Source organism: Silurus aristotelis (assembly GCF_946808225.1).
Source record: "Silurus aristotelis genome assembly, chromosome: 3".
In the NCBI taxonomy this organism is placed as follows: Eukaryota; Metazoa; Chordata; class Actinopteri; order Siluriformes; family Siluridae; genus Silurus; species Silurus aristotelis.
The window spans coordinates 35,373,646-35,387,688 of NC_139576.1; the positions used below are offsets into that span (position 1 = coordinate 35,373,646).

The 14,043-nt window shown below is 38.8% G+C and overlaps 2 protein-coding genes across 3 annotated transcripts in view; one reads left to right on the plus strand and one right to left on the minus strand.

Moving 5' to 3' along the window:
* The window catches only part of dnah7 (dynein, axonemal, heavy chain 7), a 99,851-nt gene that overhangs the window by 46,881 nt on the left and 38,927 nt on the right, over nt 1-14,043 (minus strand). For both annotated transcript variants that reach the window (XM_083537224.1, XM_083537225.1), the window contains exons 32-35: nt 13,279-13,461; nt 6,047-6,223; nt 5,089-5,220; nt 3,029-3,250 (exon numbers count right to left, since the gene is read on the minus strand). In XM_083537224.1, the coding sequence (XP_083393350.1) occupies nt 3,029-3,250; nt 5,089-5,220; nt 6,047-6,223; nt 13,279-13,461 (714 nt within the window). The remainder of the gene's footprint in view (nt 1-3,028; nt 3,251-5,088; nt 5,221-6,046; nt 6,224-13,278; nt 13,462-14,043) is intronic.
* LOC310723600 (uncharacterized protein) lies at nt 7,816-13,145 on the plus strand (the record flags this gene model as incomplete). The annotated part of the gene is made up of 3 exons (XM_083536861.1): nt 7,816-7,876; nt 9,385-11,641; nt 13,133-13,145. Exons 2-3 carry the CDS (start codon nt 10,254-10,256, stop codon nt 13,143-13,145), a joined length of 1,401 nt encoding a protein of 466 aa, XP_083392987.1. The 5' UTR covers nt 7,816-7,876; nt 9,385-10,253.

Sequence of the window (14,043 nt, forward strand, 5' to 3'; positions counted from 1 at the left end):
ATGACTTTCTCCCATGACTCCTCTGGATCATCCAAATGGTCATTGGCAAACTTAAGACGTGCCTGGACATGTGCTGGTTTAAGCAGGGGAACCTTCCGTGCCATGCATGATTTCAAACCATGACGTCTTAGTGTATTACCAACAGTAACCTTGGAAACGGTGGTCCCAGCTCTTTTCAGGTCATTGACCAGCTCCTCCCGTGTAGTTCTGGGCTGATTTCTCACCTTCCTTAGGATCATTGAGACCCCACGAGGTGAGATCTTGCATGGAGCCCCAGTCCGAGGGAGATTGACAGTCATGTTTAGCTTCTTCCATTTTCTAATGATTGCTCCAACAGTGGACCTTTTTTCACCAAGCTGCTTGGCAATTTCCCCGTAGCCCTTTCCAGCCTTGTGGAGGTGTACAATTTTGTCTCTAGTGTCTTTGGACAGCTCTTTGGTCTTGGCCATGTTAGTAGTTGGATTCTTACTGATTGTATGGGGTGGACAGGTGTCTTTATGCAGCTAACGACCTCAAACAGGTGCATCTAATTTAGGATAATAAATGTAGTGGAGGTGGACATTTTAAAGGCAGACTAACAGGTCTTTGAGGGTCAGAATTCTAGCTGATAGACAGGTGTTCAAATACTTATTTGCAGCTGTATCATACAAATAAAAAGTTTAAAAATCATATATTGTGATTTCTGGATTTTTTTTTTAGATTATGTCTCTCACAGTGGACATGCACCTACGATGACAATTTCAGACCCCTCCATGATTTCTAAGTGGGAGAACTTGCAAAATAGCGGCGTGTTCAAATACTTATTTTCCTCACTGTATATATATATATATGCACACAGTGTAGTATGAGAATAGTGTACAAGCGTTTTTACTAGTAAAATCTTTGTGGGAGTACGAGCATATTTCGTGAAGAAGAGCATTTTATTAACACATTTCTTCGCTCGTCACCTCCATCCCCACGTTCATGCTGTTGCTTTATAGACATTGTTCTGAATGCGTTCTCTTGTGTAAATATTGTTCTTTCTGTTCTTTTATAGTGTTTTATTTGACTATAAATTCAGCACCATGGGTCCCAAAAAGTTTAGTAATCGTGCTGGAAAGAAGGTTTGTAAAAAGAATAACCATTGAAACAAAGTACGATATTGTAGAAAAGCACAAAGGGTCCCCTGGCGGTCTAGTGGTTAAGATGCGGCGCTCTCGCCGCTGCGGGCCGGGTTCGATCCCCGGTCAGGGAACCAACCCCAGCCACTCTTACTGCCTGTCCCAAGCCCGGATAAATAGAGAGGGTTGCGTTAGAAAGGGCATCCAGCTTTAAAAACATGTGCCAAATCAAACATGTGGATGATTTGCTGTGGCGCCCCCTAACGGGAGAAGCCAAAAGTTTTTAAAAATTGTAGAAAAGCACAAACGTGGTGTTTGCACACGTGATTTTTGTCTGCAATTTGGCATGTCGAGTTTTAAAGCAAGTACAAGCAAAAACATAGTTATTCATTTGGATGTAATTTATTACTTTTTATGTTTATACTTTTCTACAAATATATTTGTGTGTTAAATGAGGCATAAAACGTTTTTAAAGGGCTGAAATAAGCGATCTCCTCAGGAACGGATTCATCGCTTTTATATAATTTCCTATGGAGAAATGAACGTGAGTACGAGCGTAAGGGAACACGAGTTTTCAGCTTAGATTACCTATGTTTCTTTTCATTCTGCCCCGGTCCACCGCTCAATAAAGTCTAAAAAGGTCCCTGCACCCGATCTAAAATGAATAAATGAAGTCATCCTTCTGCTGTTTTCGTTGATTTAATATGAACCCCATTAGCTCGTGTCATTGTACGACGGTTTATCGAGTGACAATTAAACAAAAAAATGCTTTCTACATCGGCCTGTTGAAACAGTGGAACGAAGCCTGACAGAAACCCTTCTTTCCAGAATCTAATGAGGTATGAAATTGATGCATTTGTCCAAAGCATGCAGTCTAATTAGCCAGGATTAAAAGCTAATTATGAGGCAAATCAGGGCTTTATCACACTTTTACATGAACGAGCAGTAACAATAGGTATAATTGGTTTCTTACACTTCCTGTGGTTTTTGTTTTATGTAAATCCTTTAGATTCTGAGATATACGTGCCTGTCAAAAGTGTTTTTGAGAGACGTTCGTGTTCCCAACTCGGGTTATTTAACGGAATGGAGATTGACTGACCAAACAAGTAACATCCAGCTGATACTTGATTTCCATTGAAAAATCCTTCCTGAGCATGAATTACAGCTCTACACGCTTCAAACGTTCAGCTGAAATACTTTGCCGTGCCTTTTGTAAAACTCCGCCAAGTTCCCCTTCGCTAGATGGAGATTTCTCACTTTCGATCCAGTTCATCCCAGAGCAGATCAATGGGATTTGTATAGGTGATTGGGCAGGTCATTTCATGGTAGATAACACACCAGACGACCATTTGCTCTCTAAATACTGCTTACCGAGCTTCGACGTTCGCTTTGGCTTACTTTATGATGAAGTCCGTTCCAATTAGCCACAGTCCAGAAGAAATATGGAATGGTACCTATGTTGGTTCAGAATGATTTTGACCTGGAATAAGACCCTCCTCCAGAACAATCCCAAACCATTAAGCTTTATTTAACATGTTTAACTGTAAGGATGAGGCAGTCCGCTATCAACTTTTCTCCTGGTCTTTGTCTTACAGAAGTTCTTCTGTTAGAGCCAATTTTTGTCAAATCTATCCAAAGAAATCTATCTTTCACTCATTCACTGTCCAATTCTTGTCTGTTTTCGCCTTCTACCTAGTTTGTTGCATAAAATTAAATGTGAATGTGTCTCGAACTTAATAATAAGGAGTTTCTTCAACTTTTGACAGGTGCTGTACTTTAGTATCTAATGTTCCTGTAAGTACAAAATAGCTATATAACCTCAGACCCAGAATAAGGGTTGCTGTCCTTCTCCTGTCCAAAGAATGTGTTCCATGTTCTCAGCAGACACGATTCGACTCTTTCGACCCTTTCATAGTAGTGCTACTAACCTCTTTGATGAAGCGGTACTCGTAGAGAGTGCCCTCAGCAGGTAAGGGCACTGTGAGCTGCTTGCTTGGTGCCTCGATGTGCTCCAGGATGCCATATCTTGTTCGTGTCTTCTCAGACAAAGCACCCGTTAGCAGCTCCCTCACCAGACCATCAAACTTCACTCTTCCGGTTTCGGTGCAGCTGGCACCCACTGACCATACCAGAGAGAATACAAAAATGCCCTAGACAAGAGAAAGAACAGTCAGTTAGCTAGTTATTTGGCTCATTCATACAACTGAGAAGTGGAGTGGTCAAGGGCTTTGCTCAGGGGCCCAAGAGTGACCTTCTTATAAAAAGATCCAATGCCTTAACCACTAAGCTCCCACTCATCTATTTAGCAGTGGGGGTGGAAAAAGCGTAATGACGTGCGTCGTTGAATTCACATCTAAGTTTGTGAACTTGCATCATCAACACGATCGTTGCCTCGCTGCCACACCTTCTGGCATCATTTATTTAATGGCACAACACTGCAGGGTACGTAATAAACGAAAATAAATTCAGGCAATAATTTATGAGGTGGTATCAAACCGTTTCGAGACCAGCATTCCTGCCACTTCTGTATGGAGTTCTTCTTCTCAAAGCGTATCAAGCTTCTGCGATTCACACCGGCATCTCAGCAACGTTGTCGAAACAGCAATCTTTGAGCAACTTTTCATCTTCTGGAAGAGGGCGGAGTCTGCAGGAGCCGAATCTGCCAAATAGGGTGGGTGTGTCTCCGTCGATCATCATGCACAAGTTGCCGAATGGTTTTCGGGGGTCTTCCTAATCTCATGTCATCTTCAAGCAACGTTGTTCCGCGACTGACACCTCGAACGACGTCACGTCAAATGTCTCCGTGCCGGATTTGCACAGTTTCACACAGAATTTCACGTTTGCTCTTCGTTCAAACTTGCTGTCCGCGATGAAATTGGATGCGGGTCAAAATAGCACAAGTTACATCATCAGTCTCGAAACTTTTTGATACCACCTCTTACTACAATTTCACCTCTCTAACTATGGCTGACTTACTCACTCGATCAGATATTCTGTAAGGTTTCTAATCTGGATAACGGTTTATCTGGGTTTTTTTTTGGTTTTTTAGATACATCATTCTGGATTGCTTTACCCACATGTAGTCAGGGGATATAAGAAAAAGAAAACCTAGGCTAATCAATAACGGGCTAATACATGTCTGGTTTGGTGTTGTTTTGGGATATGATATGATATGATATGATGGTGATGCAGACAGGGCTCTTGCAGGACATGGTGATGGTGGTGGTGGGGGTGGTGTGGGACCTTCACACCTTTGTCTAAAGCAAGAGATTTGACAGACAGAGAGAATCAAAGCGACTTCAGTGGAAACAAGTTCATGAGAGTGCTAGACATGAGTTAGTGAGGATTTGATCTGGGGGAAAAAAGTTTTACGTGTTCTCTTTCTTCGTCTGATTTTATATACACTATATGGAATAGTGTGCTTAGCGATAGTGTGGGTTGTGTTGTCAGGGGAAAAAAAACTTTTCACGCTTGACCAAATTCAGGGTTGATACTGGGTTTGTTTTGGGAAAGTCTTTAAATAGAGCAAAAAAATAAGAGATAATACATAAAAACCCATTATTACTAGATTTTCTAGTGAACGAAGGCGTAAAACCCGAGAATATCCGCAGGAGACTTTGGTGATGAAATGCTCAGTCGCAGTAAAATGTTCTCATGGTGTAAATGTTAAAAGAAACATAACAGAATTTGGATTTATAGAGTAGGAGTGCAACTAGATCTGACTGAAGACAGCAGCTAAGTCCTTATCTTACCTTTAACCGTAAGCTAGTAGTAGACCGATATAACGTGGGTGGCTCATTCTTTAGCTTTCCAACACCTTTAATCATCAGTAAGCACTTCATTTTGTGTCATGGTGGAACAACAGTCTATCAGGGGGCATCACATTACACACAAACACGTTAGATGTTTTAGGGAGGTACGAGGCCACCTGAGATCCCTGGAAGAACGTGAGTGAGTGAGTGAGGTCAAGGTCTGCGTGATGTCTCACCTCGAGCCAGGAGCACGCATCCCTCTCGCTCATGGCCTTCATCTGGCCTTCATCGCGAAACTCGTCCATCATGCAATCCATCAGGTTCATCAGGGAGCGCACCAGGTTGGCGTCTGATGTCGGAGACAACTCCTTATGTAGGTCATAAAACAGAAAGAACTGGAGGTCAGATCTCTCTCTTACAAAGAAGTGCTCGAGGGTCTCACTGCCCCAGAAAATGTGAAGATGAAATATTGATTTCACGAACAGCTGGAAAAAATAAAACTGGGTAATGTTAATGGGTCCCCCGTGTTTCTCTTTTTTTCTTAAACACAGAATTTCTTGAAAAACTCCATGAATATTGAACATTTCGTTACCGAACGTTGGAGGGAGCGGAGATCGTTACTTTTGCTTTGTGCTCGCTCGTGAGGATCCATTTCAGCGTTTTGCTCGTAAACACTTTTAAATGTATTTATGGGATATTAAATATGTCATCAATGAGCACTGGAGGCAACTCGAGCATTAGGGTAATAAATAAATGATTCAATGAATAAATAAATAAAGCTATTTACAGTTTCAAATACTGAAACTCATGCACAAAAAAATAGCAAATCATTAGAGATGATCCTGTTCGGTGAATATCAAGAATTTCACTATGTTATTGATAAATTGAATTTTAAAATCCTTCTTTTTGATTATTTTAGAGATACTATGCTCTCAAGAGTAAATTTTTTCCCCCATTAATGTAATGTATGTTAAAGGCACACAATTTTTATCTATAATATATCTGTGGATGTGGAATAGGATGTTTTAAAGTCAGGTGTATATAAAGTGCATGTACTCTCTGTATGTTCCAAACAAAATATAGATCATATTATTCCCCACTGAACAATTTAGGCCACAAAGAGTTTCGAAAACGGTCTTTTTTCCCCTAGAAGAAAATCTAGTCAGCAGTGATTTATGTGCTAATCTAAAGCACCTTGGTCCCTTTGCGGATGAGCTGAAGGCAGGCGGGCAGCATGCGGTCGAAGAGGCCGGTGACGAGGTCTTTCAGAACCGAGCTCACCGCAGACGGCAGGGTGTTGAGCCACGAGATCATTAACGGCCTCCAGCCCAGCATATGAGGCTCCATGTAGATCATACCACAGCGAGACACCTGCACACAAAACACTTCCTGCTCTCAAATGATCACAGAGATTTCAGTTCTGGTAGATTCTTAAGCTCAAAGTGATTCATGGAGCTGTGATTATGATGCTGGGAAGGAAAGAAGGAAGGGTAGAGGGGGGGAGACAGACAGACAGACATAAAGAAAGAAAACATATAGTCAATTAGAAAGAAAGAAAGAAAGAAAGAAAGAAAGGAAAAACAGTCAATTAGAAAGAAAGAAAGAAAGAAAGAAAGAAAGAAAGAAAGAAAGAAAGAAAGAAAGAAAGAAAGAAAGAAAACATAGTCAATAAGAAAGAAAGAAAACATAGTCAATAAGAAAGAAAGAAAGAAAGAAAGAAAACATAGTCAATTAGAAAGAAAGAAAGAAAGAAAGAAAGAAAGAAAGAAAGAAAGAAAGAAAACATAGTCAATTAGAAAGAAAGAAAAAACAAACAGTCAATAAGAAAGAAAGAAAGAAAGAAAGAAAGAAAGAAAGAAAGAAAGAAAGAAAGAGAAACAAACAAAAAGAAAGAAAGAATCAGTGTGCTGTTATGCTGCTGGTCAGAATTTTTTCTTTCTTTCATTAAGCTTCAGGTAGAATTAATACAATAAATAATTAATTTGCTGATATTTATACTTACATATTTATTATAATTTATTATTTTTTATTAATTTTTTAGATGTATTATTATTTTTTTCTGTCTCTCCCTGCATATGGATTGTACCTTTTTTGACTTTTTTTTATTGTATATATTTTATTCTTGTGCATTATCAATACATTAAAACATTTTTTTTATTATTAACGAAGCAGATTTTCCTATAGAGGCCTCATAGAGCTCTTAGAGCTTTTTCCTAGTGCTAGATTGAGGTAGATTACTCTTGTCCTGTGCTAGATTGAGCTGGATCAGGCTAGATCTGAGAGAGATCACACTAGATCTGTGATATATTGCACAAGATCACACCAGATCTTCTAGATAGGATCTAGATTGAGCAACTAACAAAATGAAAACAACGTTTTATCAATTCCATTAATTTATTTTGTTTATTTCCATTGGCTGAGCAGCTGCTGGGGTCTTGAAGTCTGTAAGTATGATAAACGACCCATTAAAAGAGCCTTGTTCCATTCCCTGAATGAACACCACATATTATTGCCCCCTGTAACAGGTGAATGGGAATAAATGGTGGTGTGTAGCGGGGAGCTCGCTGAGTCCACCCCGGCTTGTTAGCGGACTTGTGACCGCGCTGCTGTGAAACAATGTGTAGTGAGGGGGAAGGAGATTGAGGAGCGGATGAGACGGAGAGAGAGAATAAAACGAGGGGGAGAGACTGAGAAAGCCAGAGAGATAACAAAAGAGACAAAAAAACCAAATCCTTTCATTTTGAGTCACAATACACACATTTTCGCATTTTTCTGTCTCGGCTCTCCCAAAGGCAGAAACACACTGCCTTTAATCAATATCGACTTTAATCTGATGGCCTGGTGCCCGCATTACACACAGATACACACATACACACATGTCTAAAGACAGCCATGTTTTTTTTTGTGTACAATACTTCCTTATATTCAATTCAATGTTATTTATATTGCTTTTAACAATGTTATTGTTTGTTTGTTTGTTGTGTTGTTTGGAGGAGTGTAGGAGTGGTTTCATGCTAAATGCAGGTGAGTTTGTCCTAAAACATGTTGCCCAGTTTAAGTATAAATGGAGCTTTACCAGATTTCCCTTTCGATTCACACGATCAGACGTGACAGAGTTATTCATTCAGAAATAAAGAATACAGAGTCGGAAAGAAAGAAAGAAAGAAAGAAAGAAAGAAAGAAAGAAAGAAAGAAAGAAAGAAAGAAAAACAAAAACAGATAGTCAATCAGAAAGAAAGAAAGAAAGAAAGAAAGAAAGAAAGAGAAAGAAAGAAAGAAAGAAAGAAAGAAAGAAAGAAAGAAAGAAAGAAAGAAAGAAAGAAAGAAAGAAAAACAAAAACAGATAGTCAATCAGAAAGAAAGAAAGAAAGAAAGAAAGAAAGAAAGAAAGAAAGAAAGAAAGAAAGAAAGAAAAACAAAAACAGATAGTCAATCAGAAAGAAAGAAAGAAAGAAAGAAAGAAAGAAAGAAAAACAAAAACAGATAGTCAATCAGAAAGAAAGAAAGAAAGAAAGAAAGAAAGAAAGAAAGAAAGAAAGAAAGAAAGAAAGAAAAACAAAAACAGATAGTCAATCAGAAAGAAAGAAAGAAAGAAAGAAAGAAAGAAAGAAAGAAAGAAAAACAAAAACAGATAGTCAATCAGAAAGAAAGAAAGAAAGAAAGAAAGAAAGAAAGAAAGAAAGAAAGAAAGAAAGAAAGAAAAACAAAAACAGATAGTCAATCAGAAAGAAAGAAAGAAAGAAAGAAAGAAAGAAAGAAAGAAAAACAAAAACAGATAGTCAATCAGAAAGAAAGAAAGAAAGAAAGAAAGAAAGAAAGAAAGAAAGAAAGAAAGAAAGAAAGAAAGAAAGAAAGAAAACAAAAACAGATAGTCAATAAGTAAGAAAAAAAGAAAGAAAGATCAAAGAAAGAAAGAAAGAAAGAAAGAAGATCAAAGAAAGAAAGAAAGTAAGAAGGAAAACAAAAACATAGTCAATCAGAAAGAAAGAAAGAAAGAAAGAAAGAAAGAAAGAAAGAAAGAAAGAAAGAAAGAAAGAAAACAAAAACAGATAGTCAATCAGAAAGAGAGAAAGAAAGAAAGAAAACAAAAACAGATAGTCAATCAGAAAGAGAGAAAGAAAGAAAACAAAAAAAGATTGTCTATCAGAAAGAAAGAAAGAAAGAAAGAAAGAAAGAAAGAAAGAAAGAAAGAAAGAAAGAAAGAAAAAGAAAACAGTCAATAAGAAAGAAAGAAAGAAAGAAAGAAAGAAAGAAAGAAAGAAAGAAAGAAAGAAAGAAAGAAAGAAAAAGAATCAGTGTTATATGCTGCTGGTCAGGATATTTTTCTTTCTTCACCAATCATTCATTTATTTATTTATTTAAATGAACTGTTAAATGAATACATTTAATTTAAAGTTTATTTGGTATGAATGAAGGTCCTTACACTAAGGATAAAAATATGATAGAAAGAGAAGTTATAGAAAAAAAAAACGACTAAGAAACACATCGTATCTGTTTGTAACGATCACATGAAATATTTCCCACTACTTCAGGTCTTGGATAAAAAGAGTTTTGTTTCGAGGGACATGGCACTGGAGTTTCTGAACGAAAATAAATATCAGCGTCGTGTCCTTTAAATCTGGAGATGAATCGCCCGAGAGAACACAACTGTTGGAAAAAACAAAAAAGGATTGGCGATGGATTTCTCCGAGCTCCCTTTTTGACAGGTTTGTTTGAAAAACCCACAGCACACCAGAGATAATCTGATTTGTAATCCCTTTTTCCTAAACATCAAAGTACATATTTTGCACACGACATGCCGTTTTTATGCACTGAGGATGAGTAAACACACGGGATTCATTTTCAGATTATTTCATCATATTTACAACAGGAGGGGTGAATTGTGGTAGCCGCTGGCAACATCCAAATTGCGTTTCGGTTCCAAATGTTGATTCGTGGCAGCTAAAAATGACTCCGTGGACATTTCTATTCGAGTCCCTTTTGTTGTGTCTCCTTGCTGAATACCGTAAATCAACATCTCAGGAAACTAAACTAGGAAACCTTGTGTTATTTAATATATTTCACTTCCAGTTTTAAACTAGAAGCCACAAAGAACAATTTCCATTTATCTCTAGAATTCAAGAAAAATTGCAGTTTATCAGAAAAGATGAAAAGAAAACCCTATTCCTCAAATCTTTTAGTCGGGGAAAGTAAGACGGCGCTGGTTAAAGTAATAAATGACCTCCTACTTCCTACTATGGACTGTAAGATTTACAGATTCTCATCGGTGCATCGGCATAACGGTTAAACATGATGCATCGATTTAAAAATGTTTTTAACATATTAGCTCCGGTAAAAAAAAACATTTATTTATATAAAATTATTAGCAAATGTGCAAAAGTGTCCTCGCCACATAAAGTGCATGTGTGCAACCTGGTGCAAACAGTGCAAAGACAACACAAGACAGTGCAAGACAATACAAGAGAGTGCAAGACAATACAAGAGAGTGCAAGACAATACAGGACAGTGCAAAGACAACACAAGACAGTGCAAGACAACACAAGAGAGTGCAAAGACAACACAAGAGAGTGCAAGACAATACAGGACAGTGCAAGACAATACAGGACAGTGCAAAGACAACACAAGACAGTGCAAGACAACACAAGACAGTGCAAAACAACACAGGACAGTGCAAGACAATACAGGACAGTGCAAGACTACACAAGAGAGTGCAAAGACAACACAAGACAGTGCAAGACAACACAGGACAGTGCAAAGACAACACAAGACAGTGCAAGACAATACAGGACAGTGCAAGACAATACAGGACAGTGCAAAGACAATACAGGACAGTGCAAAGACAATACAGGACAGTGCAAAGACAACACAAGACAGTGCAAGACAATACAGGACAGTGCAAAGACAACACAAGACAGTGCAAGACAATACAGGACAGTGCAAAGACAACACAAGACAGTGCAAGACAATACAAGAGAGTGCAAGACAATACAAGAGAGTGCAAGACAATACAGGACAGTGCAAGACAATACAGGACAGTGCAAGACAATACAGGACAGTGCAAAGACAACACAAGAGAGTGCAAGACAATACAGGACAGTGCAAGACAATACAGGACAGTGCAAGACAATACAGGACAGTGCAAGACAATACAGGACAGTGCAAAGACAACACAAGACAGTGCAAGACAACACAAGACAGTGCAAGACAACACAAGACAGTGCAAGACAACACAAGACAGTGCAAGACAACACAGGACAGTGCAAGACAACACAGGACAGTGCAAGACTACACAAGAGAGTGCAAAGACAACACAAGACAGTGCAAGACAACACAGGACAGTGCAAAGACAACACAAGACAGTGCAAGACAATACAGGACAGTGCAAAGACAACACAAGACAGTGCAAGACAATACAGGACAGTGCAAAGACAATACAGGACAGTGCAAAGACAATACAGGACAGTGCAAAGACAACACAAGACAGTGCAAGACAATACAGGACAGTGCAAGACTACACAAGACAGTGCAAGACAATACAGGACAGTGCAAAGACAATACAAGACAGTGCAAAGACAATACAGGACAGTGCAAAGACAACACAAGACAGTGCAAGACAACACAAGACAGTGTAAAGACAACACAAGACAGTGCAAAGACAACACAAGACAGTGCAAGACAACACAAGACAGCGCAAGACAACACAAGACAGCGCAAGACAACACAGGACAGCGCAAGACAACACAGGACAGCGCAAGACAACACAAGACAGTGCAAAGACAACACAAGACAGTGCAAGACTACACAAGACAGTGCAAGACTACACAAGACAGTGCAAAGACTACACAAGACAGTGCAAAGACTACACAAGACAGTGCAAAGACTACACAAGACAGTGCAAAGACTACACAAGACAGTGCAAAGACTACACAAGACAGTGCAAAGACAACACAAGAGAGTGCAAAGACAACACAAGAGAGTGCAAAGACAACACAAGACAGTGCAAAGACTACACAAGACAGTGCAAAGACAGTACAGGACAGTGCAAAGACAACACAAGAGAGTGCAAAGACAACACAAGAGAGTGCAAAGACAACACAAGAGAGTGCAAAGACAACACAAGAGAGTGCAAAGACAACACAAGAGAGTGCAAAGACAATACAATAGAGTGCAAGACAATACAAGACAGTGCAAGACAAGACAGTGCAAGACAATACAGGACAGTGCAAAGACAACACAAGACAATACAGGACAGTGCAAAGACAACACAAGACAGTGCAAGACAATACACAAAACACAAAATAGCTCCGCCACTAAACGTGTTGTAAAGAGCCAAAGTTAACAGTAGCAAAAATGTAAACAAAATGTTGTACAAAAGAGCAAATAGCAGCAATCCAGAAATATGTGCAAAAACGGCATGTAAACAGTTTATGGTAATGAAGTGATGTAAGTGATGTAAATTGGAGAACTGAATTGGAGAAATCAAAGTGAACTATCGAATTGCATAGCATCGTATATTTTATATTGCATCGTATTGCATACAATTGCTTACTTAATTCTGACAGGATGACTAGAAGTACTAGACTACCTGTCAAACTTTCTGATTGTGTAGCAAATGTGGGTGGATTTTTGCCAAAATTTCCCGTCCAAAAAAGTAAAACTTTTATTGCCTAGTCAAATAATTCTAATGAGCTAAAAAATAGCAAACTCAATTGTACCTGTGCCAGCGTTAGCCAAATCACACCTCAGGGGCTTCAAGTTTTATAATTATTATTTAAACATATGCACATCGTCATTAGAGACACCTACTATGAAGTGGGATTGAGGATTATTGTATTATAGTATTAGCATTAGGCTAGTAGTAGTAGCATGATCTGAGCTAGTCAAACCGCGCATAAACATTTTGCCGTCAAACGCTGCAATTACTTCCAGTGGAAGTTATATCCATATTTTTTACAGCAGTGCCCCCTAGAAAACAGGTAGAAATTAACGCTAACATTAGTCGCATGCCTTTATGCTAGTATTTATTTAGGTTCAGAGACAAGGCGACTGTTATTGATCTAGCGGGCTGGATCTAAACTCAAAACAAAACACTATGAATCTTGTATGGTTTTTTTTCCATATATATCGATATTGCGTGTTTTAAAAAATGATACTGTATAAAATATCATTATGCTGTGTATCAATCATTTCTTACACCCCAGTAGAGAGTAATAATAGGTAGTACTGTTTGCCATTTTGCTTAGTGACTCTTTAGTGTTATGATCAAAATCCCATTATCAGAGTTGCCTTGTAACTCTGGGTTTCATCCTACAAAAAAAAAAAAACGATACAAATGAATTGTAGCATTGTTTTGAAAGCAGTAAAGGAACCTTTTTGCAGCTGAGCAAACATATCATTAGTTGTTATAAAGAAACGTAGCTTCTCACCGTGGCGGGCGATGCCACCTCCAGGTCCATGGGTTCAAAGATGAGGCTCATTTGTGGAGACATTTGGATGATCTCACCGCTCATCAGGCACAGTTTCTTATTGTCATCAAGCACTGTGTTCATGTTCTCGATCCACACTGCATCCACAGGGCCATCAAAGATCAGCCACTTCCTGTCTGGAGTCTAAAGAGATGATTAATAGTGTTGTTTTTTGCTGGAGACGCTGGAAGGTTCAGTTAGGAGGAGCATTTTCGCTTACTAACTAACCAGCAGACGAAACTGAGTTTTATTGTTAAAGCATGCATGTGTGAGGGATGTAGTTACACTGAAATTGAGAAATTTTAGGGAGTATGTCATGAGTCACATATGCACAAAAGTTGAGCACCAAATTCCACATTCAGTCCCTATTGGCTGTTATAATAATCTCTTCTGGGAAGATGTTCCTCTAGATTGTGGCATCTGCTTGTGAAGATTTGTGGAGATTAATATAGGTACAAGTGCATTAGGAATGTCAGGTGCCGATGTAGGAAACTTGAGGTGTTCAGTTTGGTTGAGGTCAGATCTCTATAACAGGAGACCTTCCACTCCAGCCCATGTATCTTCATATCTTCATGGAGCTCACTTCAAGGTCTCGTAATGGGTCAAGCGAAAGGAAAATGTAATGCTACTACACTGAAATGTGTGGAAACAGTTTGGGGAAGAACCGCATATTGCTGGAAAAGTCAGGTGCCCTAAGACTTTTGTGAATATGGTGACTGACCGACT